Here is a 25,714-nt window from a genome sequence, read left to right as displayed (position 1 = left end):
CTCTCTGTTACCACCTCACCCTGCTCCACTGGCAGTGCAGCAGAATCCCAGAATCACATTTCATCAGCTCCCGTTGGGTTTTACAGGCTCCTGATTAAGTCACTGGGATTGGGAGGGGTTACGACCCCTTGCCCACCTCTGGATCCCAAGGATGAATCTGCCCCACTGGGCCCCCATAGAAAGATGCTGTTGCCTACAGAAGGGTGGGTGCTTTCCAAGCAGAACAGATATGTGTGGCTGAGGGGAAGGTGCAGAGGGGGCAGCAGGGGAGGCAGGCAGCTGCTTGTTGAGCAGAGCTGGATGGCCCCTGGGTGCTCATGGGAGTGTGCTGAGCTGAGTGTTGAGCTTTGTCCAACCCCTGCAGGACCCCTTCTGCGAGTGGCATCAGAGCACCAGCCGCAAAGGGGATGCAGCATGTAGCCGGCGGGGCCGGGGTCGGGGTGCCCTGAAGAGCCCAGAGGAGTGTCCTCCACTCTGCAGCCAGTGAGCCCAGCTGGTCCCAGGGAGTGGGTGGGTGTGTGTGGAGGCACAGGCTGGAGTGACATGGCCCTGCTCCCGCCCTAGACGTCTGACCTGCGAGGACTGCCTGGCCAACTCCAGCCAGTGTGCCTGGTGCCAGTCGACCCACACCTGCTTCCTGTTTGCTGCCTACCTGGCCCGGTACCCACACGGGGGCTGCCGAGGCTGGGATGACAGGTGCAGGCCCGGGGGTGGGGCTGATGGAGCAAGGGTTCAGACTGGCAGAGGGCGCAGTCCCTGATCCCTGCCCCCACACTTGCACCCCACAGTGTGCACTCAGAACCCAGGTGCCGGAGCTGTGATGGCTTCCTGACCTGCCATGAGTGTCTGCAGAGCCATGAGTGTGGCTGGTGTGGCAATGAGGACAACCCCACACTGGGACGGTGAGCATGGACCAGGCGGGGGGGTGGGACACTGGCTGTCCCTCCTCGAAGACTAACGCTCTTTGTTTCTCTGCCCTTGTCCTGTCCCTGTCCTGTGGTGTTCTTGCTTTCCCCCACTGCCCTTCACCTCTGCTTTTCTCCCGTCCCTGCTTTTTCCTGTTTCTCTTTCCTCCTCTGTTTCCCTTTTTCTCCTTGCCCTTCCTTCTGTTTTCTTTCTGCCCACCTTTCTGTTTCTGTCTCTCCTCCCTCCCTGTTACCTTTCCCCTTTTCCCATCTCTGGACCCCGTTTCTGTATTCTTTTCTCCTTCAATCTCCCTTCTGGCCCAGGTGCCTACAGGGGGACTTCTCAGGGCCCCTGGGTGGGGGTAACTGCTCCCTGTGGGTAGGGGAGGGCCTGGGGCTGCCTGTGGCTCTCCCTGCCCGCTGGGCTTATGCCCGCTGTCCAGATGTGGATGAATGTCGCCTGGGCCTGGCACGGTGTCACCCGCGGGCAACCTGCTTGAACACGCCCCTCAGCTATGAGTGTCACTGCCAGCGTGGCTATCAAGGCGATGGCATCACGCACTGCAACCGCACGTGAGTGAGGCCTGGGTTCTGTGGAGATATGGCTTCAGGACTGGGGCTGAAGGTGGAGGAAACCCTCTTGGTGCTGGGCTCCTTCCTGTGATTCTAGTAGCTCCAATTAGCCTTGGGGGTTTTACCTTGCAGACTAGGACCTCATTTAAGTGTCAAGGTTCCCAAGGTAACCCTAGTTACCATGGAAACAGGACACTCATAGACAATGGGCTATAATCTTTAGTGTTGCCTTGGAGATGGAAGACCCAGTTGAAAGGGTGTTTTTACTGTGCTGATATGTGGTTGCTATGGAGACAAGCGTCACCACCTGTAATGAAGTTACCTTGGCTACTGGGTCATTCGGGACAGTGAAAAGCAGCAGCCACTTGTGATAGTGTTCTGGTGGGTGGGATGATGGGGTTGCTTTGGGGGTCCTGGGCCTGCCCAGGGCCTTCCCCACTCCCGCTGTGGTCCCCAGGTGCTTGGAGGACTGCGGTCATGGTGTATGCAGTGGGCCCCCAGACTTCACCTGTGTGTGTGACCTGGGCTGGACATCCGACTTGCCCCCACCCACGCCTGCCCCAGGGCCCCCTGCCCCCCGCTGTTCCCGAGACTGTGGCTGCAACTTCCACAGTCACTGCCGCAAACGGGGGCCTGGCTTCTGTGACGAGTGCCAGGGTGAGCAGCCCTCATCCCAAGTCCCTGGGATGGATTTCAGGGGTTCCTGGGGACCCAACTTTGACTTCCGTGAGTGGCTTTGGTCTCCCCTCATACATTTCTGGGTCCCTCTGCTTCTTTACCTGCTGACCCAAATAGACTTTGGTGCCACCATCTTTCTTGCTGGCTCGATTTCCAGTCGGGGTGTGGGGGGGATCAGTGATCATCTAAGCCAGTTAAGTCTAGGCCCCTTTCTGCCCTTGTCCCTGACTTTGTGTCCCACCTGCTGGGTCTTCACAGACTGGACGTGGGGGGAGCACTGTGAACGGTGCCGACCTGGCAGCTTTGGCAATGCCACGGGCTCAGGAGGCTGTCGGCCCTGCCAGTGCAATGGTCATGGGGATCCACGCCGTGGCCACTGTGACAATCTCAGCGGGCTCTGCTTCTGTCAGGACCACACTGAGGGCGCCCACTGCCAGCTTTGCTCACCAGGCTACTACGGGGACCCCCGGTGAGCCAGGGGACCAGCAGATTTGGGTCGGGTGGGCTTAGGGACACAGTGGGGTAGGGCAGGACTGTTCTGATTCTGGCTCTCCTCCTCCCTAGGGCCGGTGGCTCCTGCTTCCGGGAATGTGGGGGTCGAGCCCTCCTCACCAACGTGTCCTCGGTGGCTCTGGGTTCCCGCCGGTTTGGGGGACTGCTGCCTCCAGGTGGTGGGGCTGCAAGAGCTGGGCCTGGCCTGTCCTATTGTGTGTGGGTTGTCTCAGCCACTGAGGTGCTTCAGCCCTGTGCCCCAGGGACCCTCTGTCCCCCACTCACCCTTACCTTCTCCCCTGACAGCAGCACCCCCTGCACGGTGAGCACTGAGGGGACTAAGGTTCAACCCAAAACTATGCCATCCTCCTCCCTGCCCTGCCCAGCCTGGGTCCCCAGATAGACCAAAACTTCAAATCCTAGGTGTTCCTCAGACTTTCCAGCCCCTCTTCCTAAGCCTGCAGACCCTCCCATTTCCCACTTTCCTTTTCATTTCCTGAACTCCTACTCGCCCCCATTCTTCAGATCCTCAGAGTCCCCTTCCCCAGACCAGGAATGGTAATTCTTCAGAATTGTGTGCCAATTCTGATGGATCGGTAGTGGCTGCCAGGAGCTGGGTACTGAGAAAGAGGCTCAAGGCGAGGGTGGTTGGTCAGTTGGCCATGTCTGCTTTGAAAACAGATTTGGGAGCGGTGGCCTCCATGCTGCAGTTTGACAGTTGCCCTGACTGTGCAGACAGCCCCTGTCAGTCTCAGATTGCCCTCTCCTCCTGAGGCCTCCTCCTCCCAGACCCCAAGTGCACTTTTTTCTCAATCTCACGGTCATCTAACCCTTGACTCTACCCCTCCAGCTCAGCTACGTCCTGGCCTTTGATGGATTCCCACGCTTCCTGGACACTGGTGTTGTTCAGTCGGACCGTAGCCTCATAGCTGCCTTCTGCGGCCAGCGGCGGGACAGGCCCCTCACTGTGCAGGCCCTGTCTGGTATGGGGGCTGGGGGAAGTAGGGTCCCTTTGTGCTGGGCTTTGTATCCTTTGCCCCTGCATTTGTCATCTGATTGGGCTGAGGGCCCAGGTTCCAGCCCAGGGACTGTTGCTGACTCTGTGGGTGACACAGTCCTTTGCCTGGAGAGTGGTGAATTTCTTCATCTCTGGGCCTCGTTTTTTTTCAGTTAAGTGGAAAATAGAGAGGCTTCTGCAGGCTGGGCTGGCTCTGGAGAGAGGGGCTCCGCAGGGCATGTCTTTGGGACATATAGATGTGGCTGTTGTGAGATCCCCTGAGCATCTCCTTAGCTTCGTGGTTCTCAACCAGGGTGATTTTTTTTTTTTTTTAATTGTCAATGGGGGCTGTGGTTGTAGCTCAGTGGTGGAGCACTTGCCTAGCATGTGTGAGGCATTGGGTTTGATTCTCAGCACCACATGTAAATAAATAAAGGTCCATTAACAACTAAAATAATGTTTATAAAAAACAAATTGTCAGTGGACCTTTATTTGATTTACTTATATGCATTGCTGAGTTCTGAACCCAGTGCCTCACGCACGCTAGGCAAGCACTCTACCACTAAGCTACAGTCCCAGCCCCAGGGGTGATTTTTGTTGCTCAGGGAATATTTGGTAATATCTAGATATGTTTTAGTCAGGGATACTTTACCACTAAGCTACATCTCCAGTCCTTTTTATTTTTATTAGTTTTTATTTTTTAATTTTTAATTTTTTTATTTTTTGGGGGGTATCAGGGATTGAACTCAGGGTCACTTGCCCACTGAGCCACATCCTAAGCCCTATTTTGTATTTTTTTTAGAGTCAGATCTCACTTTTTGCTGATGCTGTCTTTGAACTTGTGATCCTCCTCCCTCAGCTTCCCAAGCTCCTGGGATTACAGGCGTGCTAGTTTTTATTTTTCATTTTGAACAGGGTCTCGCTAGGTTGCCAAGGCTGGCCTCAAACTTGTGATCCTCCTTCCTCAGCCTCCCCAGTTGCTGGGATTATAGGTGTATACCACCACTCCCAGCTTCTAGAGATATATATTTTCTTTATTCTTACATTTTTTTTATTAAATTTTTTTTTTTTTTTTTTTACAGACTTATTTTGACAGTCATGATTAGGGGTGCTACAGGCATCCAGTGGGTAGAGAGCAGAGATGAGACTATAGGACAGCCTCTACAACAAAGAACCACTTAGGACTGAGAGGTTGAGTAACTGCTGAATGGATGGGGATGCTTGGGAAAGAACTCATTGCCTTAGGCAGTTAAAGAGCCAGAGTTTGGAAATGCTTTTCTTCCTATTGTGAGTCAGAGAGGCTGGAGCTGGAGGCAAAGAGAGAGGTAGCTGACCTGACGGAAATGAACCCTTAGGCTTCCACAGTGATCCTCTAGAACTGAGGGAATTTCTTTGCGCTCAGCAAATATTTACAGAGCACCCACACTGAGCTCACCAGAGCTTTCCATGGTGTAGCAGAGAACAAGGGACACAGGTGCTGCCTTCAAGAACTTGGGGAGACCAGAGGGCACACTGCAAAAACAAAGCATCAGACTCAGAATAGCAGCTCTCTCCAAAAGGAGCTGCGTTGGTCTTGCTGGGACTAGGAGCTGGGAGGGCTCTGTGCAGAGGTGCATTTGGCTGGAGGCGGGAAGCTGGAGGCAAGGGGAGGGCAGCTGCAGGTGGAGGAGTCAGGTGCCAAGTCCCTGAGAGCAGGATGGCTGGCCAGGCTGATGCTGGGGCACACTGGATGGGGATGTGGGAGGTCCTGAGGTCAGGGGCTCTGCAGGGCCTTAGGCTCCAAAAGGGGTCTCTTAAAAATTACAGCTTCATTGAGGTATATTTTACACATCATGTCTTGTAACTTCTGTTCCCCACTCCTGGCAAAACTGCTTATTTTTCTAAAGAAAGTCAGTCTTATGTAAGAGCAGTGGGAGCTGTAGAAGGTTTAGAACTTGCCCGTGATAGAGTCAAATTCTTGTTTTTAAGACTTACATGGGCTGCTGGGAGGGCAGAGTGTAGGGCAACCAGGAAGGCAGTGGGGAGTTGGCACTGGCATCGGGTGAGATGGGATGTTGTCTCAGACAGCTACTGAGGAGGTGGCAAGAGGTCAGTCAATTTGAGAGAGATTTAGGTTTTATCTTTATTTCTTTAAAAATACATTTTTTTTTTTAGTTTTATACCTTCATTTTATTTATATATTTTTATGTGGTGCTGAAGATCGAACCCAGTGCCTCACATGTGCTAGGCAAGTGCTCTACCTCTGAGCCACAACCCCAACCACTTATCTTTATTTTTTAATTTTAATTTTTTTGGTGCTGGGAATTTAATCCACTGCCTTGTGCATGCTGAACACACGCTCTACCACTGAGCTATATCCTTAGCCTGAGATTTAGGCTTTAAAATGGGCGGAACTTGATGGGTTGGCCAAGGGATGGGGAGTGCAGAGGAACTGTTAGTCATGGCAGTGATTATAAATGACCAGGTGCTTCCCTGCCTGATTCGCTGGGTCACCTGGGGGTGGGATAGTGCCCAGAACGCGTCCTCTCTCTCCACAGGGCTGCTTGTGCTGCACTGGGAAGCCAATGGTTCCTCATCCTGGGGCTTCAATGCCTCGGTGGGCTCTGCCCGTTGTGGGTCAGGGGGCCCAGGGAGCTGCCCTGTCCCCCAGGAGTGTGTGCCCCAGGATGGAGCTGCAGGTGCTGGGCTCTGCCGATGTCCCCAGGGCTGGGCTGGCCCACACTGCCGCATGGCTCTGTGTCCTGAGAACTGCAATGCCCACACTGGGGCTGGAATTTGTAACCAGGTACAGGTGGGACAGGGTCGCCAAGTGGGATGGGTGATGATCAGGGCTCCCCTGAGTCTCCTTCTGCTGTCTCCAGAGCCTGGGCGTGTGCATCTGTGCTGAGGGTTTTGGGGGCTCTGACTGTGCTACAAAGCTGGATGGTGGGCAGCTCATCTGGGAGACCCTCATGGACAGCCGCCTCTCAGCTGTGAGTTCTGGGTATCAACTCTCTGAGGACCTGCCACACAGTCTGTGTTGTGGGTCATTTCTCCACCTGCTTTCCTGGGACCCTCAGACTGTCCACCCATGCCTGATACTGTCATGATCTTAGCCTGACCCCTGATACCCTTGCCCTCACCCCCAGGACACTGCTAGCCGCTTCCTACACCGCCTGGGACACACGATGGTGGAAGGACCTGATGCCACCTTGTGGATGTTTGGGGGCCTGGGCCTGCCCCAGGGGCTGCTGGGAAACCTGTACAGGTGAGAACTCTCCAGGGAGGTGGGATACCTGAATGAGAGATCACCTTAGGGATCGCTGAGATGTCTGTCATCCAAGAGTCTCCTCAAGGGAATACAGAAAACCTCTAAGGTGAGGGACTCCCAAAAGATTCTGGGACACTCGTCACAGGAGGCTCACCTGTGGACACCCAGGACTGGGATACTCTTTGGGTGGTGCTGCCCCAGGAGATGTTAAGGTAACTGTCATAAAGATCACCTGTAGGGAGGCTGGGGCATCTATCAGGGAGGGTCACCCTTGAGGTTGCTGGGATGACTGTACAGCGAGGCTGCTGCTTTGCCTCCTGACCCCAGGTACTCAGTGAGTGAACGGCGGTGGACACAGATGCTGGCTGGAGCTGAGGATGGAGGCCCAGGCCCATCACCCCGCTCCTTTCATGCAGCTGCCTATGTGCCCGCTGGCCGAGGTGCCATGTACCTGCTTGGGGGACTCACAGCTGCAGGTGTCACCCGAGACTTCTGGGTCCTCAATCTTACCACCCTACAGTGGCGGCAGGAGAAGGTGAGAACACCTGTCTCTGTCCCCCAGGCAAAGACGTTCACAGCGGTTCTTGCAGGCTCTCCACCAGAGGAAGCTATGTCCTCCCAGAGTTCCAGCAGAGTCCCCAAATTGAATTTCACTGGTTGTCCTGGGTCACATTGTATTCCCTGGCCATGGGCCTGTGATGCTGTGGCTTGGGAGACTGGAGCACAGGCTTATCCAGATATGGAGTCAGAGCAGAGAAGCAGGGGCTTCCTAAAGGCACACTAGGCTGCTTGGGCCTGAAGAAGTGGATGTGGGGTGGGCAGAACTGACCAGAACCTGCCGCACACCTGCCAGGGCCCTGGCTTCTTAGACGGTCAGGGTCTGACCAGCTCCAGGGAGCTCACTAACCCCCTTAGCAGTTCACAGGGAAGAGACTGTGGGACTGAGTCTTGCTTCTACCCAAATGTAACTCCAACCTCTGGCCCCCTTGGTGACCTTCACCCTCTATCCCTCAGGCCCCTCAGACTGTGGAGTTGCCAGCAGTTGCCGGTCACACTCTTACTGCCCGCCGAGGCCTGTCTCTGATCCTGGTGGGCGGTTACTCCCCTGAAAATGGCTTCAACCAGCAATTGCTTGAGTACCAGCTGGCGACTGGCACCTGGGTGTCTGGAGCCCAGAGTGGGACACCCCCAACAGGTGGGACTGGGCTGAGCTTTGCATAGACTCTGTCAACTCCCATACTCTGGTCGCTGCCCACAGTACCCTTGTTATTTTCCCGTTGGCCCCTAACCTTGCCCAGATTCTCAGGAAACCATTTCTGGTGATGTTCAGTTTCTCTGTTTAACTCCCCCACCAGACATCATGATGACCTGCCCATCTCCTGCCCATTGTGCTCCTATCTCCCTCCCCCAGGTTCTAAGATTACTGTCCCTCAGGGGCTCTCCTTTTCCTATCATGTTTTTGCATGCTTTTATCACTGTCCCCTGGACATTCTGTCACCCCATCTCCCTCCTGTGAGCTTATCATAATTGCCCAACTGTTGCTTTCTCTCATCCCTTTCTCCAAGTCTCTATTGTCCTTTGGAGAGGGAGGGGTTGAGAAGGACTACTAGGTTCTGGCTTCAGGGTGCAATGGGGTAGTGATGTGTTCACTGAGATGGGGAGCCCAGGAGTGGGGGCGGGCATTGCTGATTGCCCGCCCTTCCCTGCCATCTCTGTGGCTATTCTGCCCACTCCAGGTCTCTATGGTCATTCCGCGGTCTACCATGAGGCCACCGACTCCCTGTATGTGTTTGGGGGCTTCCGCTTCCATGTGGAACTGGCAGCCCCTTCCCCAGAGCTCTACTCTCTGCATTGTCCTGACCGCACCTGGAGCCTGCTGGCCCCTTCTCAGGGGGCAAAGGTCAGGAAAAATGGTCCAGATAAATGGCTATGGGGAAGGCAGGAGGTGCCCCCTTTTCCTAGCTGCTGAATTCCAGCCTCCCTTCCTTTCCAGTCCCCTACACTGAACTTTGACATCCCTACATCTCCCCTTTTCCCGTCCCTGATTTGGAGGAAAGAATCCTCAGCCATTATTAGGTCAGAGGCGTGGGTTCTGCCCTAACTCGGTGCTGACTTTCGGTGTGACCCTGGCAGGTCCCTTCCTCTTTCTGGGCCTCCAGTCTATAAAAAGTAGAACTGGTACCCCTTACTCCTCCTGCCTTACCAGGTCAAGGAGATAGGGTGTGGGAGAACAAGGAACCATCTCTGCTGGTAGAAACAATGGCATGTGCAGTTTCTAAGCCCCTTAGGGCAGGAAGAGGCAGAAGCGACTCCAGGGAGCCTCATGCCCCCAGCTGCCTCTGGGGCTGTCAGGATCCTTGTGGAATGTGGTTGCTCATCTCAAGGGGTCTGGGCCAAGTCCATGGGAATGATTGGGTGAGCTGGTGGGGGTAGGAAGAGAAATTCAGGGGTGGCAAGTGGGCTAGGAGGGAGCCCATGGAACAAGGGACTAAGCTCTGACAGGCCATTCCTGCTGTGTGACTCCCCAACAGCCCCGTCCCCGACTTTTCCATGCCGCAGCCCTGCTGGGGGATACCATGGTGGTCCTCGGAGGGCGCTCGGACCCTGATGAGTTCAGCAGCGATGTTCTGCTCTATCAGGTCAATTGCAATGCCTGGCTTCTGCCCGACCTCACCCGTAAGTCCCCTTTGATCTCCCTGGGAGAGTGGGGAATACCCTGGAGGAGGTTTGTCCCTGTTCAGGAACCCTACTCACTAGAAGTCACTCTAACTTTGTGGGACCTACCAGCAAAGCATCACCCCTCCATATGACCTAAAGACCACGGAGATGCTCTCCTTCCTTCTTTTTTCATAGAAAAGTTTATCTTTTATTGTGACTATAAAAGTAATAATATTCATTGTATATAATTTATAAAATAGAAGGGAAAAGAAAATACCCATAATCCTGTGCTTTAGAGATAACCACTGTTGGACTTGGGGAGTTTCCTTCCAGGCTTTGCTGTTCATGGGTTAGAAATGGGCTTTTGTCCTGCATTTCTTCTCTTTTCTTTGCCATGCTGGGAATCAGACCCAGGCCCTCACTTCTGCTAACCAGGTGCTCTACCTCCAAGCTGCACCCCAGCCCTTTGTATTTCACTTGGCAGTGGGAATGACTATGTGTGCTTCTGGGCCTGTCTCCTTTCCTTTTTGCTTCTCTTTCTGACCCTAATGCACTTTTTCTCTTTATCTACCTTTCCTACTACTCTGTCTTTTTTGAGAATTAAAAAAAAAAAGAAACAACAACAACAAAAAAAAACTATTGGGCGTGGTGGTGCATACCTGTAATCCCAGCTACTCAGGAGGCTGAGGCAGGAGGATTGCAAGGTTGATTCCAGCCTGGGAAATCTAGTGAAACCTTGTTTCAAAGCAGAAAATAAAAAGGGCTGGGAATGTAGCTCAGTGGTAAAGCGCCCCTGCATTCAGTTCACAGTACCACATAAAACCAACCAAGCAACAAAAAACTGAGGTGAAATTTGTGTTACATAAAATGATACATAGGGCTGGAGGTGTAGCTCAGTGGTAGAGTGCTTGCCTAATATGTGCAAGACCCAAGGTTCAATTCCTAGCACCACAAAAATGAGTAAATAAATAAAAGTGATCCATTTGTTGGCCTCTAGAGCCATTACAGTGTTGCTTGGCCACCACCTCCCATCGGGTTCCAAAACATTTGTGTCTGCTCTTGTTCTCCCGGTTGCCTTTTTCTGTTTGTCTGCCTTTCTCTTCCTCTGTTTTACTGTCTGATTCTCCTGCTCATTTGCCCTTGTCTGTCGCCTCCCAACCTGTCTCCTTTGACTCTGGCCTTGTCCTACTCTGGGCGTCACTGTTGACTGACCTCTTGTGTGGGTCTCTTCCCTGCACCTCCTGCTCTCCATCTCTCTGAACACCCCATCTTTCCTCAGGCCCAGCCTCTGTGGGACCCCCAATGGAGGAGTCGGTGGCCCATGCTGTGGCAGCAGTGGGGAGCCGCTTGTACATCTCTGGGGGATTTGGGGGAGTGGCCCTGGGCCGCTTGCTGGCACTGGCCCTGCCCCCTGACCCCTGCCGCCTGCTGCCCTCACCCGAAGCTTGTAACCAGTCTGGAGCCTGCACCTGGTGCCATGGGGCCTGCCTTTCTGGGGACCAGGCCCACAGGTAACCATGGTAATCAACAGCCCATTGCAGGCAGTAGTGGTTCCCTCTGACGGTAACTCTGCACTGTAGGCTGGGAGGGGACCTCAGGAGTATACCGTGTGATTCAGGGTACTGGCTTTCTTGTGGGAGAGTGGGTGACTCATCGCAGGCAGGGCGCCTGGGCCAGCTCCAGCCGAGAGCCCTGCTTGTGGGCTTGGGTCTCATTCTGGAGGAGCTGGGTCTGAACTGAGCCTAAATGAGGGACACAATTTAAAGCAGCCAAGTCTGAAAGTGGCTCTGTGTGGCATATTTGGGAGACGACCTGTGCTGAGGGAGAGGGAGACTGACAGGGTGAGTGGGGTCATCTGCCTGACGGAGGCCCTGGGCTTGTCAGGCTCCACAGTTGCTTACCTGAAGTGGATCCTAACATCTCTTCAAGCCCAGAGGTTCGTAAGTTTGCTTATTTGGCTGCTCGATTATCCTGAACTGATGAGAGGCTAAGAGGGCTTTGTTTGTCCCATGAAGTGTGTCATCACAGTAACTGCAGGAGTATTAATGGCTTTGATAGTAGGGGGGAGGAAGGGGGGATTTTCCTGAGCATGTGTGTGAACATCCACTGCTTTTCTAAAATCTGGAAAATTCTGAAACCTAAATCCAAGGATTTAGGAGAAGGGATTGTGGATCTGCACTCTGGGCAACAGGGAGCCATGGAGGGTTTGAGCAGGAAGGGGAGGTCAGGCCTGGGCAGGGAGATCCCTGGAGCTGTTGTGAGAGGTGAAGTAATGAAGGGAGGCAGCAAGGGAGACCCAGGTGTTGACTGGGGGCAAGGAGGAGCCCTGAATTGGGCAAGGGATGGGGAGGGATGATGATCAGAGAAAAATTCAGGAGGCAGAGGGCTCAGTGGCTGAAGGAACATGAAGGCAATGAGTATTTTCTGATATCACTGGCCTGAGTGACAGATGAAACTGGGACCATCTGTCACAGGGGTGGGGAGGATGAGGATCAGGAGGCCTGTGCTGGGTCCAACTCAGGACACAGTATGGGAGAACTATAGGACCACATCCAAGAAGCAGGATGGGACCTGGCCAGGTGTGTGAGCCAGTTCTCATGCCCTCCAGGTTAGGCTGTGGGGGTGCCCCTTGCTCCCCAATGCCTCGCTCCCCGGAGGAATGTCGACGACTCCGGACCTGCAGTGAGTGCCTGGCCCGCCATCCTCGGACCCTACAGCCTGGAGATGGAGAGGTGAGCAGCTTGTGCAGGGGATAGCAAGGAGAGGCAGGTAGGGGACAGGGAGGTCCTGGTCTGCACTCTGGCCAGCTGTCCCACCCCAGGGTCTCAGGAACCACACTGAGCCCTTCAGCAATGATTGGACGGGAAAAGCTGAGTCAGAAGGGGAACCAAGAGCCCTACAGACCCCAGCAAGCCTGCCTCCTCTGCCAGGCATCAGCCCCCCGCTGCAAGTGGTGTACCAACTGCCCTGAGGGTGCCTGCATTGGGCGCAACGGGTCCTGCACCTCGGAGAACGACTGTCGGATCAACCAGCGAGAGGTCTTCTGGGCGGGGAACTGCTCGGAGGCGGCGTGCGGGGCTGCCGACTGCGAGCAGTGCACCAGGGAGGGCAAGTGCATGTGGACGCGGCAGTTCAAGAGGACAGGTGAGCCCGCGGGCTTGGGGGCCTGGACCCCTGGCTTGGAGGGAAGAGGACTGGGGACCAGACCGTGTACTCCTCTGTGTCCCCTACCCCAGGGGAGACCCGCCGCATCCTCTCAGTGCAGCCCACCTACGACTGGACTTGCTTCAGCCACTCTCTGCTCAATGTGTCTCCAATGCCAGTAGAATCATCGCCCCCACTGCCCTGCCCCACCCCCTGTCACCTCCTACCCAACTGCACCTCCTGCCTGGACTCCAAGGGTGCGGATGGGGGCTGGCAGCACTGTGTCTGGAGCAGCAGCCTCCAACAGGTACTCCCCTTGCCCTCTGCCCCCCAGTGACCCTTCTCTCTCCTCTGTCCTTCCTCTGTCCCCCTGGCTGCAGCCCACCATCTCCTTCTTCTTTCATGTTCTCTGCTGTGCCTCCTTCCCAGACTCCCCAGCCTGTGTCTCTCCATTTCCCATTCGTGGTCTCCTCTCCTCATTCTTTCCATAACTGTTCTTTCACGTCCCCTCAGCTTCTCATTTCTGCTTTTCTGTCATCTCTCTGCATTGGGAACTTCTGGTTCTAAGAAATGACACCCCCTCCCCTCAAGCAGCACTCGTTAAAGGAGTCGGGGGTGTTCAGTGGAACAAGGAGTATTGTTATCCGCGGCCGCCAGGCTGCATGGCCTGTGATCTCAGCGATTCTCCACACATCTGTGTCCTTGGGTTTCCTTCAGCTTCACTGTCAACACACGGGGCCTCAGTCTACACACCTTCCACGTTCCCGAGGCATAGTCCCCTCTGGTGATAAGTTTGCTCACATTCTTAAGGAGAAATTGTGACCCAACTCATGAGGCAGGTGTCCAGCCATGTCCACTGAGACAGGACTAGGGAGGGCTGGAAGCACATGGTTCCTGTGGGCAGGGTGGGCAAGGGCCTAGCCTGTGTCCTTGGGTTGGAGGGTGATTGATGTGGGCAGGGTATGCACCATGTGTCCAGAAAAAAGCCTGTCCCTGACTGCCCAGCATATCCTTTCTGTTCCCAGAAAGTGCATCCCAAAGATGCCTCCACCTAATGTGATTTAGCTGTCCCACGTACAGAGGTGTTTGCCTTCTACTCCACCCCAGTGGGGGACCAGACAGATTCACCTTCCACTGCCATTTCTAGCTGGAAATGAGTCTCTGATTCCCCCCAACATCCACTCCTCATTCACACGTTGACTGTGCAAAACTCAATAGATGTCTGCCTCTTCGCCAAACCACAGCCCACGAGCTGATGATCGCCTCGGCCACCACCCCTCACCCAGTAGACAACAGTGCAGGGAGAATGGGACACTTGCCATTAGAACTTCCATTTTGAGAGGTGACTATAGAAAGAAACCGACAATACTTCCTACATGTTCCAGCCCAGGAGGGCAGGGCACGGTGCGGAGTCATCTAGGGTAGATGCCTGCGAGTGGCATGTTGGCTCATTTGTCTTGTGATCAAGAGTTCAGGCTCCAAGTTCAGCTGGGCCTGGGTTTGAATCCAACCTTGTCTCTTTGCAGCTGTTTGATTTTGCTTGAGTGACTTCTCCTCTTTTAAGCCTTAGTGAGTGGCAAAATGGGAATCATATCAACAGACTCAATCCCATAGGGAGGTCATGTCAGTTAAGTGGGAGAATTTACTTAGAGCAGGAAACACTACCTGCCATTCAGTAAGGACTCCATAGTGACCAGTTACTGCTGCTATTGTAAAGTGCACTGGTGGCAGGGCTGAGCTGGCTGTCCTGAGTTCTGCCCACTGGGAGGATCCCTCACCTCCATGGCAGACGCTCCCAGAGGACACCTCACTGTGGCCAAAGGGCAGAGGACCCTCTGGTGTTGGTCTGCCGCAAACAGGCCTTTTGCTCCCAAACCTGAGGTTCTGGCAATACAAGGCATCCCAGAATAGTCTTGAGATTTCCATAATTTGTCTTTTTTGGGAACTACTGGGACCAGAAGGCAACACCCGAGCATCTGTTGTCTCACACAGCTCTCCCAGCCCCTCCCAGCACCTCCATGCCTGCCAGGTTCAGATGCCTGAAGGGCCCAGGCACCTCAGGAGATGAGGGAGCCTCCAGATAGGAGACAGGAGGATGTGGGGGGCCTGTGAATCGGAGGGACAGCCTGTTCACAGGACAGCATAAGGTTGATGCTGTGTGTGAACATGAGGGGACTTTTGCCTGATATGATTTCTGTGACATCTCCTAGCTTTGACATATTGGCTCAGATTTTTAAAGAATATCTCCACACAGGTCAAACAACAGCCGTGGGACCTAAACCTGTTATGATTTGTTCAGAGGCTGCCAGATTTGAACTATTGGCATTGTTCTCTGTAATGGCTTTGACTCACCAGGTGCCGGCAGCTGAGTGCTCTCCTCCCTGGTCTGCCTCCTTCCTTCCTCTCTCCTCCTCTCCCCTTAAGAACTTTATTATCGAGCACCTTGCCCACGCCCTTTGCTAGTCTGTGGTGCGTGTCAACGGGCAAACTGGAATCCTCACTGGAACTTACTGTTCGCCTGTCTTTTCCAGGAACACAGGGAATGCAGCATAGGTTTTGGCCTTTATTGTTTGCCTCTAGGCAGGTCACAGTGGAAAGTTCTGGAGAGCTGTTCAGGATCAAGGACTCTCACTGCCTGCTCCCGTATTGCCCCACCATCTGCCAGTGCATGCACTAAATTTAGGTCTGGAAGCCCAGCCTGGCAAAGAATTTTTTTTTGAGTTTTTTTTTTTTTTTTTTTAAGAGGAAAAAGAACAGGCAGGATTTATTACATGCCTAAGGCATGGGAGTATAGACTCCTTGGCAGAGAATCTGCCTCTGGCAGTTCAGCCAGACACAGCTCCTGGCAGGCCCAACCCTCACTGGGCTCAGAGTTCTGACCACAGCAGTCAGGGTTTTCTATTTCAGGATTGCGAGGTTGCTTTGCATTTTCTTAAGTGCTTTCAGGCAGCCAGCCCGGATTATTCTTTCCTTCTCTACTTCACTTAAGGTCTGCCCGGTAAATAAAATGCTCTTAAGCACCTAGAAGTTCCCAAGGGTCTAAACCTCATTGTGCACATGGTCTGGGTCCCAACACAGAGTGATGGCTTATGAATTACTCTCTGGCTCCTCAACCAGGACTCAGCCTCCCAGCCTGGGATGGGAGGACCTTTTTTACCCAGCAGCCAGGACATTTGTTCTAAGCAACTGTGTCTTGCAACCTGGCTTCTGATCCTCTTCTGTCTTTATCCTGGGTTCCTTTAGCTTTAATCTTTATTCTGCCTTCCTTTAGCTATCAGAAATAGAATCATCCTGAGCTGGGTAGGGAAAAGGAACTTGCTACCCCAAGACAGTGGTACCTTGGGACATTGGATATAAAGTACATGCTAGCCTTACGAGGGGGTGGAGATGGAGCCCGGAAAATAGTCTCTCCCTCTACTTCTCCACTTTGGGATGTGAGGTCTAATCTCCACTCCTTTGGATACCTGTCTTCTGTGTCCTGTTCATTTGGTGTCTTCTGCTCATCCAGATGTCCCTCCAGCCCAAGTCTACATGACATCCCACTTCAGTGACCTTCCGGCCCCACTTCTGGTCCTGATGTCTAGTTACAAAGGCTTGAGTGGGAGCACATGATGGCCCAGCTAGTGTCCTGGGCTGATTGTGGCCAGGGAGAGGGCACCCCAGAGAAGAGGTGCAGTCCTGGGAGATCTCCCCAGTGTTTGACTTTCTTTCCCTGCCTTTCTCTCCCCATCCCCATGTCCCCTTCCTGGATAGTGTCTGAGCCCTTCCTACCTGCCCCTGAGATGTATGGCTGGAGGCTGCGGGCGGCTGCTCCGGGGCCCCGAGAGCTGCTCCCTGGGCTGTGCTCAGGCAACCCAGTGTGCCCTGTGTCTGCGGCGCCCTCACTGTGGCTGGTGTGCCTGGGGGGGCCAGGACGGGGGTGGCCGCTGCATGGAGGGCGGACTCAGCAGCCCCCGTGATGGTAAGAAGTTGTGGGAGCTGGGCAAGAGGGCCTGCGAAGGTCTGGGGCAGAGAATGTGGGGGTGCTGGGGGTCATCTCAGAGGTGGGGCTCGAGAGGAAGTAGGAGCAAGGACCTGGGTGGCTGGGGGCAGGCGGTGTAGAGGTTTCCCAGGTTAAACCTTGTATTCCTGGGGCCAGGACTGACATGTGGACGTCCTGGGGCATCCTGGGCCTTCCTGTCCTGCCCCCCTGAGGACGAGTGTGCCAATGGGCACCATGACTGCAATGAGACCCAGAACTGCCACGACCAGCCACATGGCTACGAGTGCAGCTGCAAGACGGGCTACACCATGGACAAGTGAGGCTGCAGGCCCTGTGGACGTGGGTGGCAGGAGGAGTGGGCTGACAGACTGGGGTGGGAGACCCTGTGGGCGCAGAGGGATGAAGTCCAGAGCTCAGCCAGACAGGAAGATGCAGAGGTAGTGGTATTGATCTAGGAAGGGGAGAGTGGTGAGGTGGCGGGGGTGGGACAGGATGGTGAGGTAGACCAGGGATGAATGAGTTTCACAGGGACCCAAGGAGAGGGAGGATTGTGGGCTAGCTCCTGGAGGAGGGGGTGGGCTGCACGCCAGAGGGGAGAGTGACGAACAGACCAGGGCCAAGCAACCAGGTGAAGAGGTAGGCCAGTGTGGGGGCTAGGCCATGGTGTGAGGAGGGCAGGCCTCCCTCCAGGGCCACCTGCCCTGACTCTTGCCCTGACCCCCGCAGCGTGACAGGCCTGTGCCGCCCTGTGTGTGCCCAGGGTTGTGTGAATGGCTCGTGCGTGGAGCCCGACCACTGCCGCTGCCACTTCGGCTTTGTTGGTCGCAACTGCTCCACAGAGTGTCGCTGCAACCGCCACAGTGAGTGCGCAGGCGTGGGGGCCCGCGATCACTGCCTGCTCTGCCGCAACCACACCAAGGTGGGCACCAGCGGCCGCCTGACCGTGGGACCCAGGCCCTCGCTTGCCTGTGCTCAGGCTTTTATTTATTTTTTCAGTGCTGGGGCAGAACCCAGGGCCACCCGCCTGCGAGGCGAGCACCCTGACATTGAGCTGCACCCCCAGCGCTTGTGCTTAGGCATTTTGAACCTTGGAGCCCTGATAAGCCATGCATGGGGAGGCGCTGGCAGGGTCCCATATCAGGGAGGTGTGAGAGAACTCTGGGGGCACTGTCGTAGTGGGCAGAAGGGAGACTGGGCCAGGGAGGGTGAGCACGTGCAGCTCAGGACATGTGAGCCTGTGAAGGCAGGGGCGAAGTGGCAGCCAGGCTGGGGCAGTCCATGCCAAGTGCCGAGCCCACGTGCCCCTCCCTATGATCCTGCAGCCCTCTGACCGCTCTCTTCTGGGTTCCCAGGGCAGCCACTGTGAGCAGTGCCTCCCACTGTTCGTGGGTTCGGCCGTGGGGGGCGGGACCTGCCGGCCCTGCCATGCCTTCTGTCGTGGCAATAGCCACGTCTGCGTCTCCAGGAAGGAGCTTGAAATGGCCAGGAGGGAGCCAGAGAAGTATTCTCTGGATCCAGAGGAGGTGAGAGTCTGTGTCTGAGAGATGTGGGAGCTGGTGGCCGGGACTCCTGGGTCCTAGAGGAAGAGGGGGATGGAGCCTGGACACCTGGATCCAAGGGAGGAGGGGGCTGCTCCATGGCTTTTTGTAATTGCTCCGTCCTTTTCCAGATTGAAAACTGGGTGACAGAGGGTCCTAGCGAAGACGAAGCTGTATGTGTGAACTGCCAGAATAACAGCTATGGGGACAAATGCGAGAGCTGCCTCCATGGCTACTTCCTCCTGGATGGCAAATGCACCAAGTGAGAGGAAGGGGTGGGACCCTTGCCCTTTCCCCTAGGAATCTTCTGGACACCCCCAGCTTTCAGTCTTCTGCTCTCAGTCAGAAGAAGATAAAGTCCCAGGGAGCCCAGGCTGGGCAGGTTTGCAGAAATGAGCTGGGCTCAGATGAGAGCCCCCTCCCTTGGAAACTAGAGCCTCAGGGCAGCCCAGATGGAAACAAGACGGGGGAGCAAGGAGAGAGGGCTGCTGAGGGGACAGGCCTCCACATGACCTCCCCATTCCTTGTCTTCATTCTGAATGTTCAGGGAACTAGAGTCAGTTCAGCCCTGACTGCCACTTAAGGCTCTGTGGCCTTGGACAACTGGCTTGACCTCTGTGAACCTCAGAGGTCACGAGAGCTCTGTAACCCCCATTCTCTTCTCCATCCTCAGATGCCAGTGTAACGGCCACGCAGACACCTGTAACGAGCAGGATGGGACAGGTTGCCCGTGTCAGAACAACACAGAGACTGGCACGTGCCAGGGCAGCTCCCCCAGTGACCGCCGAGACTGCTACAAGTACCAGGTGCGGCTGGAGAAGCGAGTTATAGGCCAGGGTCTCCACACCCCCAAAGGGTCAGAGGTGGGACGAGGGGCCAAGCCTGGGTAGAACTGACACATGGTTCTGAATCTGTGGTCTTGGGATCAAGATCAGCTTAATAGATTGTTCCTGAGCCTCTGAGTCAGTTTCAGGCCCTGGACAGTGATCTGAGGACCCAGACAGGCCTCTGGGATCTCCCAAACTGGTACAGACAATCTCCATTATAGATAGTCATAATTCAAAGGTTGCAGGTGTTGGAAAACCCATCTCATGGTAGTTTAAGAAAAAAAGAAAATGTGTCAATTCTCAAAACTGAGGTCTGGGTCTACCCCTGCCTGCAGGGGAGAATCCAAAGTTCGTGGTGTGCTGGGCACTTTGTACCTCAGATTCCTTATTTCCTACTGGACGTCCTACTTTCCAACCTCAGCGTGCTTTCTTTCCCTGTTTCCATGAACAGACCAGGCCCTTTCACCGCTCCTAGCTTTGCCTCGTAGCCACCACTCAGAATGCACCCTCTCCCATCTGGTTTTTTTGGCAGCTCCCACTTTGAGACCCAGCACAAACATCTCTGTGAAACTCTTCCTGATTATTCCAGATTTCTCCCAAATTTCTCATTTTGCCACTTTTCATAGTACTTTGTACATTTGTTACTGTACTGCTTGGAAATCAGTTTTGAAACACTCGCCCGCCAGGGCTCCTCAGAGGCAGGGGCCTTGCACGTAGCCCTTGGATTTGTGCTTGTGGAATGCTTCTGCACTTAGAATGGTCGACAGGTTGATAAAATGTAGTGTTCTTTGACGTTGTGTTCTTTCCTCCTGAGGGTGCCCTGGCATTAAATAAAAGCTCCCAACAGGGAGTTTACAGGGTTTACTGTTACTGATGTAACCACATTTTGAGGGTATATTTTCTTAGCAATAATCAAATGTAAAACTTGGGCTCATGGAACATGTGGAGAAAGCATTGGCTTTTGCCAATGTTGTTCTCTCAAAATGTCCCCTTTGAGACTGGATAAGCTGAGATTTGGTAAAAGAAGGAAGTGGGTCTTTCTTGTGTTCAGTGTACAAACTACTGAGTTAATGACTGATGGTGTGAGTAGGAGGTGGTCCTTGGAATTGTGCAGGGTGAGGCTATTTTGAAAAAGAGGGGAAAAAACTGAGGTCTGGATCTGCCTTCAGGGACGGCCACATTCATGCGATCAAGTGGCTTCAGGAGTCTCCCTGTGTCTCGACTCTGTTCTGCTCTGTGTTGACCTCTATCTCAGGCAGACTTTCGCCGTGTGACTGCTCCTACCTGGTGGCCTGGGGCTTACAGGATCTCCTAGCCATTCTAATACCCAGGTTCAAATCCCCTTGGGTACATTTCCCTTTTCTTCTGCAGAGAGGCTCCAGGGGGCCCTGCCCTGGTCACCTGCCGCCAGGCCACAGGCTTACCTCCCTCAAGGAGGACAACTCATGCTCCCTTTTTGGAGTACAGCTCCCCCCAGCCACCTTCTTTCTTTAGGGAAGAGAAATCTTGCTCACCTCAGTCTCTTCCCATCTACAGAAACACCCAATCTGCAAAGTTGCAACTCTCCCCAAGATGCAATTTCATAAGCCTTACTGACCCCCAGCATTTCCAACCTGCACTGGAATTTTTGCTTTCTTGGTATATGATCAGAAGGCTCTTTGGCCTTTACCAGACAGTGCCAAAGATTAGTCCAGTCTTCCTCTAGTATAGAGGATGATTTCCGTTGTCTGCGCTGAAGTGGCAGTTCCTTTTGGTTCTAGTAGTCAGCAGCAGTAGTACGTGGTGAGTGCCTGCTGCCAAACTGGGCACTGTGCTGTGGACACAGTGGCAACAGCACAGATGGGGCAGGCTCGTCAAGGCTGTGCAGGGGCCATGGTGAAGTACAGACTTAAGAGGATAATAGCTCAGAGACCTTCAGTATTCTGCCCCAGCTGAGGCTGATGATAGGATTTGGAGCCTGGATGGACTTGAGTGGTTTCCACAAAACCGAGGAGTCATAATCGTGATCGCTTATTCATTCACTCATTTATTGCACACGTATTTATTGAGCACCTATTATATACCAAGCACTGAGAGGCACCGGGGACCCAGTAGGGAACAGCACAAGCGAAATGAGTTCACATTCTTACAGAGGAATCAGGAGTCACAGATGAGTAAGTCACACACTGTGTGAACACTGTGATGAGCCATAAGAAGGAAAACTAAGCAGAAGCTGGGCTAAGGTTTGTTAGGGCGTAGAAATGGTAGAAATAGTGAACAAGGAAGACCTTGGTGAGAAGGTGGCACTTGAGGTGAAAGTGAGGGTGTCAAACAGGTAGACATGGGAACTAAGGCATCCACATCAACCAGTGCAAATGGGAATGTACCTAATAGTCCAGAAGCAGCCATGTGGGCAGATGAAGCTGGACAGCCCTGTGCCAGGTGCTGTGTATACAATGTCAGAAGTCCCCTGATCTTGGTGTGGTGGGACACGCCTGTAACTCCAGAGACTTGGGAGGCCAAGGCAGGAGGATTGCAAGTCTGAGGCCACCTGGACAATTTAATGAGACCTCATCTCAAAAATAAGGAATAGGGTTGGGGCTGTAGCTCAGTGGCAAAGTACTTGCCTAACACCTGTGAGGCACTGGATTCGATCCTTAGTACTGCAGAAAATAAATAAAATAAAGACATGCTGTCCATCTAAAACTACAAAAAATAAAATAAGTAAATCAATCAGAAGGGCTGAGGATGTAGCTCAGTGGTAGAGCACCCTGGAGTTCAGTCCCCAGTACTGGGAAAAAAGCCTCCTGAGCGACTTGGATACTGCCTATGCATACAGGAAGAATCCCGAGCTCAGCAAGGTCAGAGCACTAGTCGAAGACACACAGCTAGCGAGGCGTTAGAATTCAGCACACCTCCTCACACTGTGCCCCAGAGTACCAGAGGCCTCAGCATAGGGTGCTGGAGCTTCTGGGGGTGACATCAGGGACAGTGCTGGAGAGTCAGGTTCTGGCAGTGTTCACACTGTGACTAGAACATTCTAAAGAGTATCACAGGGAAGTGACTGGGCACTGGTGGCAACTTATGGCTGTGGCTGCTGACATCAGGTACAAGGTTTCTGTCCTTGGGGCTTGGGGGTCAGCCTTGTACCAAGCTGAGTCCTGATGCCCACCTTCCCCTCTGTCCTTCCCACAGTGCGCCAAATGCCGGGAGTCATTCCACGGGAGCCCTCTGGGTGGCCAGCAGTGCTACCGTCTCATCTCGGTGGAGCAGGAGTGCTGCCTGGATCCCACTTCCCAGACCAACTGCTTCCACGAGCCCAAGCGCCGGGCACTGGGCCCTGGCCGCACTGTACTCTTCGGTGTGCAGCCCAAGTTCACCAATGTAGACATTCGCCTGACACTGGATGTGACCTTTGGTGCAGTGGACCTCTATGTCTCCACCTCCTATGACACCTTTGTGGTCCGTGTGGCCCCTGACACCGGCGTCCACACCGTGCATATCCAGCCCCCACCGCCTCCACCCCCACCCCCACCTCCTGCTGATGGTGGACCCCGGGGGGCTGGGGATGCTGGTGGACCAGGGACTGGCAGTGGGTCAGGCGCCCCAGCAGAGCCACGGGTGCGAGAGGTGTGGCCACGGGGCCTGATTACCTACGTGACGGTAACAGAGCCATCAGCAGTACTGGTGGTCCGCAGTGTGCGGGACCGGCTGGTCATCACCTACCCACATGAACACCATGCTCTCAAGTCGAGCCGCTTCTACCTACTGCTACTGGGCGTGGGAGACCCCAGTGGACCGGGTGCCAATGGCTCAGCTGACTCGCAGGGCCTGCTCTTCTTTCGGCAGGACCAGGCCCACATCGATCTGTTTGTCTTCTTCTCCGTCTTCTTCTCCTGCTTCTTCCTCTTCTTGTCACTTTGTGTGCTCCTCTGGAAAGCCAAGCAGGCCCTGGACCAGCGGCAGGAGCAACGCCGGCACTTGCAGGAGATGACCAAGATGGCCAGCCGCCCCTTTGCCAAGGTCACTGTCTGCTTTCCACCAGATCCTACTGCCCCAGCCCCTGCCTGGAAGCCACCTGGGCTCCCACCGCCTGCCTTCCGCCGCTCTGAACCCTTCCTGGCACCCCTGCTGCTGACAGGGGCCGGTGGTCCCTGGGGACCCATGGGAGGAGGCTGCTGCCCACCAGCCATCCCTGCCAGCACTGCTGGCCTGCGAGCTGGGCCCATCACCCTGGAGCCCACAGAAGATGGCATGGCGGGAGTGGCCACACTGCTACTCCAGCTGCCTGGTGGGCCCCATGCACCCAACGGTGCCTGCCTGGGGTCAGCCCTTGTCACGCTGCGGCACAGGCTGCACGAATACTGTGGAGGTGGCGGGGGTGCCGGGGGCAGTGGGCATGGGGCTGGTGCAGGCCGGAAGGGATTGTTGAGCCAAGACAACCTCACCAGCATGTCCCTCTGACCTGCCAAGGGTCCTCAGCTACAGCAACCAAGTCACCTGATGGGGCCACCCTGGACTGGGGGCCTTTGGACACTGTCTCCTCAGACCACTGGTTCCCTTTCCCCCAGGGTCTCCTTTGTTCTGCATTCAGCAACTATTTATTGAGTACCTACTTTGCACCAGGAACTGCTATAGGCACAGAGCAAAGCAGGAAATGAGGGGATCTTACAGATCTTCCCTGATCTTACAGATTTGGGTTCTAGTGAAGGGAGACAATCACACATGTACACACAGCATTGTGGTTCCTGAGAGGGAGAGGTGCTGTGAGATCGTAGCAGGATGTGGCAGTGAAGAACTGGCATAGTTGATTGTGCATTCAGAGAAGCTAGACAGAAGGACAGAGGATGTGGCCATGGCAAGAGCTTTGGGAAATAACTTACAAACAGAGGCAAAAAAAAAAAAAAAAAAAAAAGCCATGAGCGGGGTTTATTGAAAGGACTAGAAAACTGGCCATCATGACCCAGATCAAGTGTGAAGAGATGAGATTAAGGACAGGTTGGATGTTCTGGTCCCAGGTAGGTTTTGGTTTTATTCTCAGGGTAACGGGAAGCTGTTGGAAGGTTCAGGGTGTGACAGGGTCCATGCCTATTTAAGCGGTTGTTTAGCCGAGGTGTGGAGAATGGATTGGAGTGGGCAGGAGAGGCAGCAGGAGACAAGGGGTGACAGCCGGATCGGGGTGGTAGCAGTGGTGGGGGGAGTCAGGGCCAAGCGTAAGATGAGTGTAGAAGGTTGCAGTAATAGTGTGGATGTCAGGGTAAGGAAGGGGACACATTCTGGATGACCCTAACTCTAGCCTAAACCAGGAGTGGATAGTGGGTTCCTTTTTTAAGATGGGGAAGAATGGGGTTGTGGCGAAGATACAGGGTCCAGGTTTGGAGGAAGAGGATGTAGCTCAGTGGCAGAGTACTTGCCTAACTGCAAGGCCATGGGCTCAGTCCCCAGTACCACACACAAGTTCAAGTTTTGACATGAGGTGCACTTTGAATATCAACTTCAGTCAGTCCGGGTGGGCGTACAGAAACCACCAGGAGTAGTTCAGCAGAAGGAATTGAGCAGCGGGAACCGGTATTGCTGCTGAGAGCAGTGGCTGGTAAGAGGAGGGACAGTGAGATGGCCCAGCAGTGAACACGAGCATCTTCTGCCCCGCTGGGCTGGAGGGACAAAGCTGAGTGGTAACATTCTGACCCTGGATCCAGAGTCACCTGGTGAAGCCAGAAAGATGCGCCTGTTGGAAGTGAGCCTCAGAGGGGACAACCCCTGCCTGAGATGCCCCCCAGATGGGTGTGGGTGTTGGTGGGGGCAGGGGGATCATAATTGGAGAGGGACTTGGTGGAGCAATAGCCCTACAGCTCTTCAGATAGTGTGACCTTGACAACTTTGGAGCTCTCCCCAGGGGCCAACCCCACCTGAGCCACCGCCTTGGACTTTTTGAGCTGTACACCTTGAAGATCCCCTCACTTCCCCCAGTTCTAACCATCTTCCTGAACTTGGGGCTCTTCCCCCTAGACTCCAACCCCTAGTTGCTGTTTTGGTCCTTGTGTGACTGGCCCACTTCCCTTGCTGTGGGGTCCGCAGTCTGAGAGGCGTCCCATGTTGCGTGCATGTCAGAGGCAGCAGGGGTCACCTCATCTGAAGAGGAGGAGGGGAGCTACTGAATCAACAAATAAAGAGTGGGGGACGACCTGGTATCTGAGTGTGATCTTCATGCGGGAGAGGGAGGAATGGATGTCAGCTCTCAGCTGGGTAAGTTGGATAAATGCCCATATTGTGGTGTACCTCCAAGCCATGTGACCTGGGCCTGGCTCCTGTGTCCTTCCTAGGTGGTGGTGGTGCAGTATGGCAGGACTCTTGCTTTCTGGAAGGAATGAACCAAGGGCAGCTGAAACAGGGAGGTCTTTGACCCTTCCCTAGATCCCAGCCGCAGGGAGACCCCAATTTGGCTCAGGAGGGAAAACAACTGCCTTGGTCCCGGGTTTTATTCTGGGCCCTAACATAAGACAGAAGAGTTCAAACCAGACAGCACGGAGACTGAAATTAAGCCCTAGCACCATGATCTTTCTCTAATTCAAGTATACTCTCAAGGTCAAAGCTGAAAGCAGCATGGGAGGGTCCCAGTCCCCTGGACAAGCAAGAGCCCACACTGAGGTCAGGGAGCTAAAGACTTCTCCTCCATTGACCTTGACTGCCT

General features: G+C 54.3%; 1 protein-coding gene across 1 annotated transcript in view; it reads left to right on the top strand.

The window, feature by feature from the left end:
* Megf8 (multiple EGF like domains 8) overlaps positions 1 to 25,229 on the top strand; it is a 40,569-nt gene extending 15,340 nt beyond the window's left edge. Inside the window, exons 16-41 of the mRNA XM_047527384.1 lie at positions 365 to 483; positions 565 to 696; positions 789 to 902; positions 1,230 to 1,478; positions 1,936 to 2,135; positions 2,415 to 2,625; positions 2,721 to 2,970; positions 3,499 to 3,631; positions 6,183 to 6,430; positions 6,507 to 6,617; positions 6,774 to 6,892; positions 7,223 to 7,430; positions 7,910 to 8,090; positions 8,632 to 8,795; positions 9,427 to 9,571; positions 10,833 to 11,064; positions 12,162 to 12,285; positions 12,484 to 12,697; positions 12,790 to 13,004; positions 16,451 to 16,658; positions 16,836 to 16,995; positions 17,406 to 17,598; positions 18,032 to 18,202; positions 18,349 to 18,479; positions 18,891 to 19,023; positions 22,219 to 25,229. Coding sequence (XP_047383340.1) covers positions 365 to 483; positions 565 to 696; positions 789 to 902; positions 1,230 to 1,478; positions 1,936 to 2,135; positions 2,415 to 2,625; positions 2,721 to 2,970; positions 3,499 to 3,631; positions 6,183 to 6,430; positions 6,507 to 6,617; positions 6,774 to 6,892; positions 7,223 to 7,430; positions 7,910 to 8,090; positions 8,632 to 8,795; positions 9,427 to 9,571; positions 10,833 to 11,064; positions 12,162 to 12,285; positions 12,484 to 12,697; positions 12,790 to 13,004; positions 16,451 to 16,658; positions 16,836 to 16,995; positions 17,406 to 17,598; positions 18,032 to 18,202; positions 18,349 to 18,479; positions 18,891 to 19,023; positions 22,219 to 23,487 — 5,634 coding nt within the window. The 3' untranslated portion in view covers positions 23,488 to 25,229. The remainder of the gene's footprint in view (positions 1 to 364; positions 484 to 564; positions 697 to 788; positions 903 to 1,229; positions 1,479 to 1,935; positions 2,136 to 2,414; positions 2,626 to 2,720; positions 2,971 to 3,498; positions 3,632 to 6,182; positions 6,431 to 6,506; positions 6,618 to 6,773; positions 6,893 to 7,222; positions 7,431 to 7,909; positions 8,091 to 8,631; positions 8,796 to 9,426; positions 9,572 to 10,832; positions 11,065 to 12,161; positions 12,286 to 12,483; positions 12,698 to 12,789; positions 13,005 to 16,450; positions 16,659 to 16,835; positions 16,996 to 17,405; positions 17,599 to 18,031; positions 18,203 to 18,348; positions 18,480 to 18,890; positions 19,024 to 22,218) is intronic.
* The last annotated feature ends 485 nt before the right edge of the window (positions 25,230 to 25,714 follow it).

Source organism: Sciurus carolinensis, chromosome 16, assembly GCF_902686445.1.
Source record: "Sciurus carolinensis chromosome 16, mSciCar1.2, whole genome shotgun sequence".
NCBI classification, from domain to species: Eukaryota; Metazoa; Chordata; class Mammalia; order Rodentia; family Sciuridae; genus Sciurus; species Sciurus carolinensis.
The sequence above is the reverse complement of the archived record's forward strand: the minus strand, read 5'-3'. Positions and strand labels throughout refer to the sequence as shown.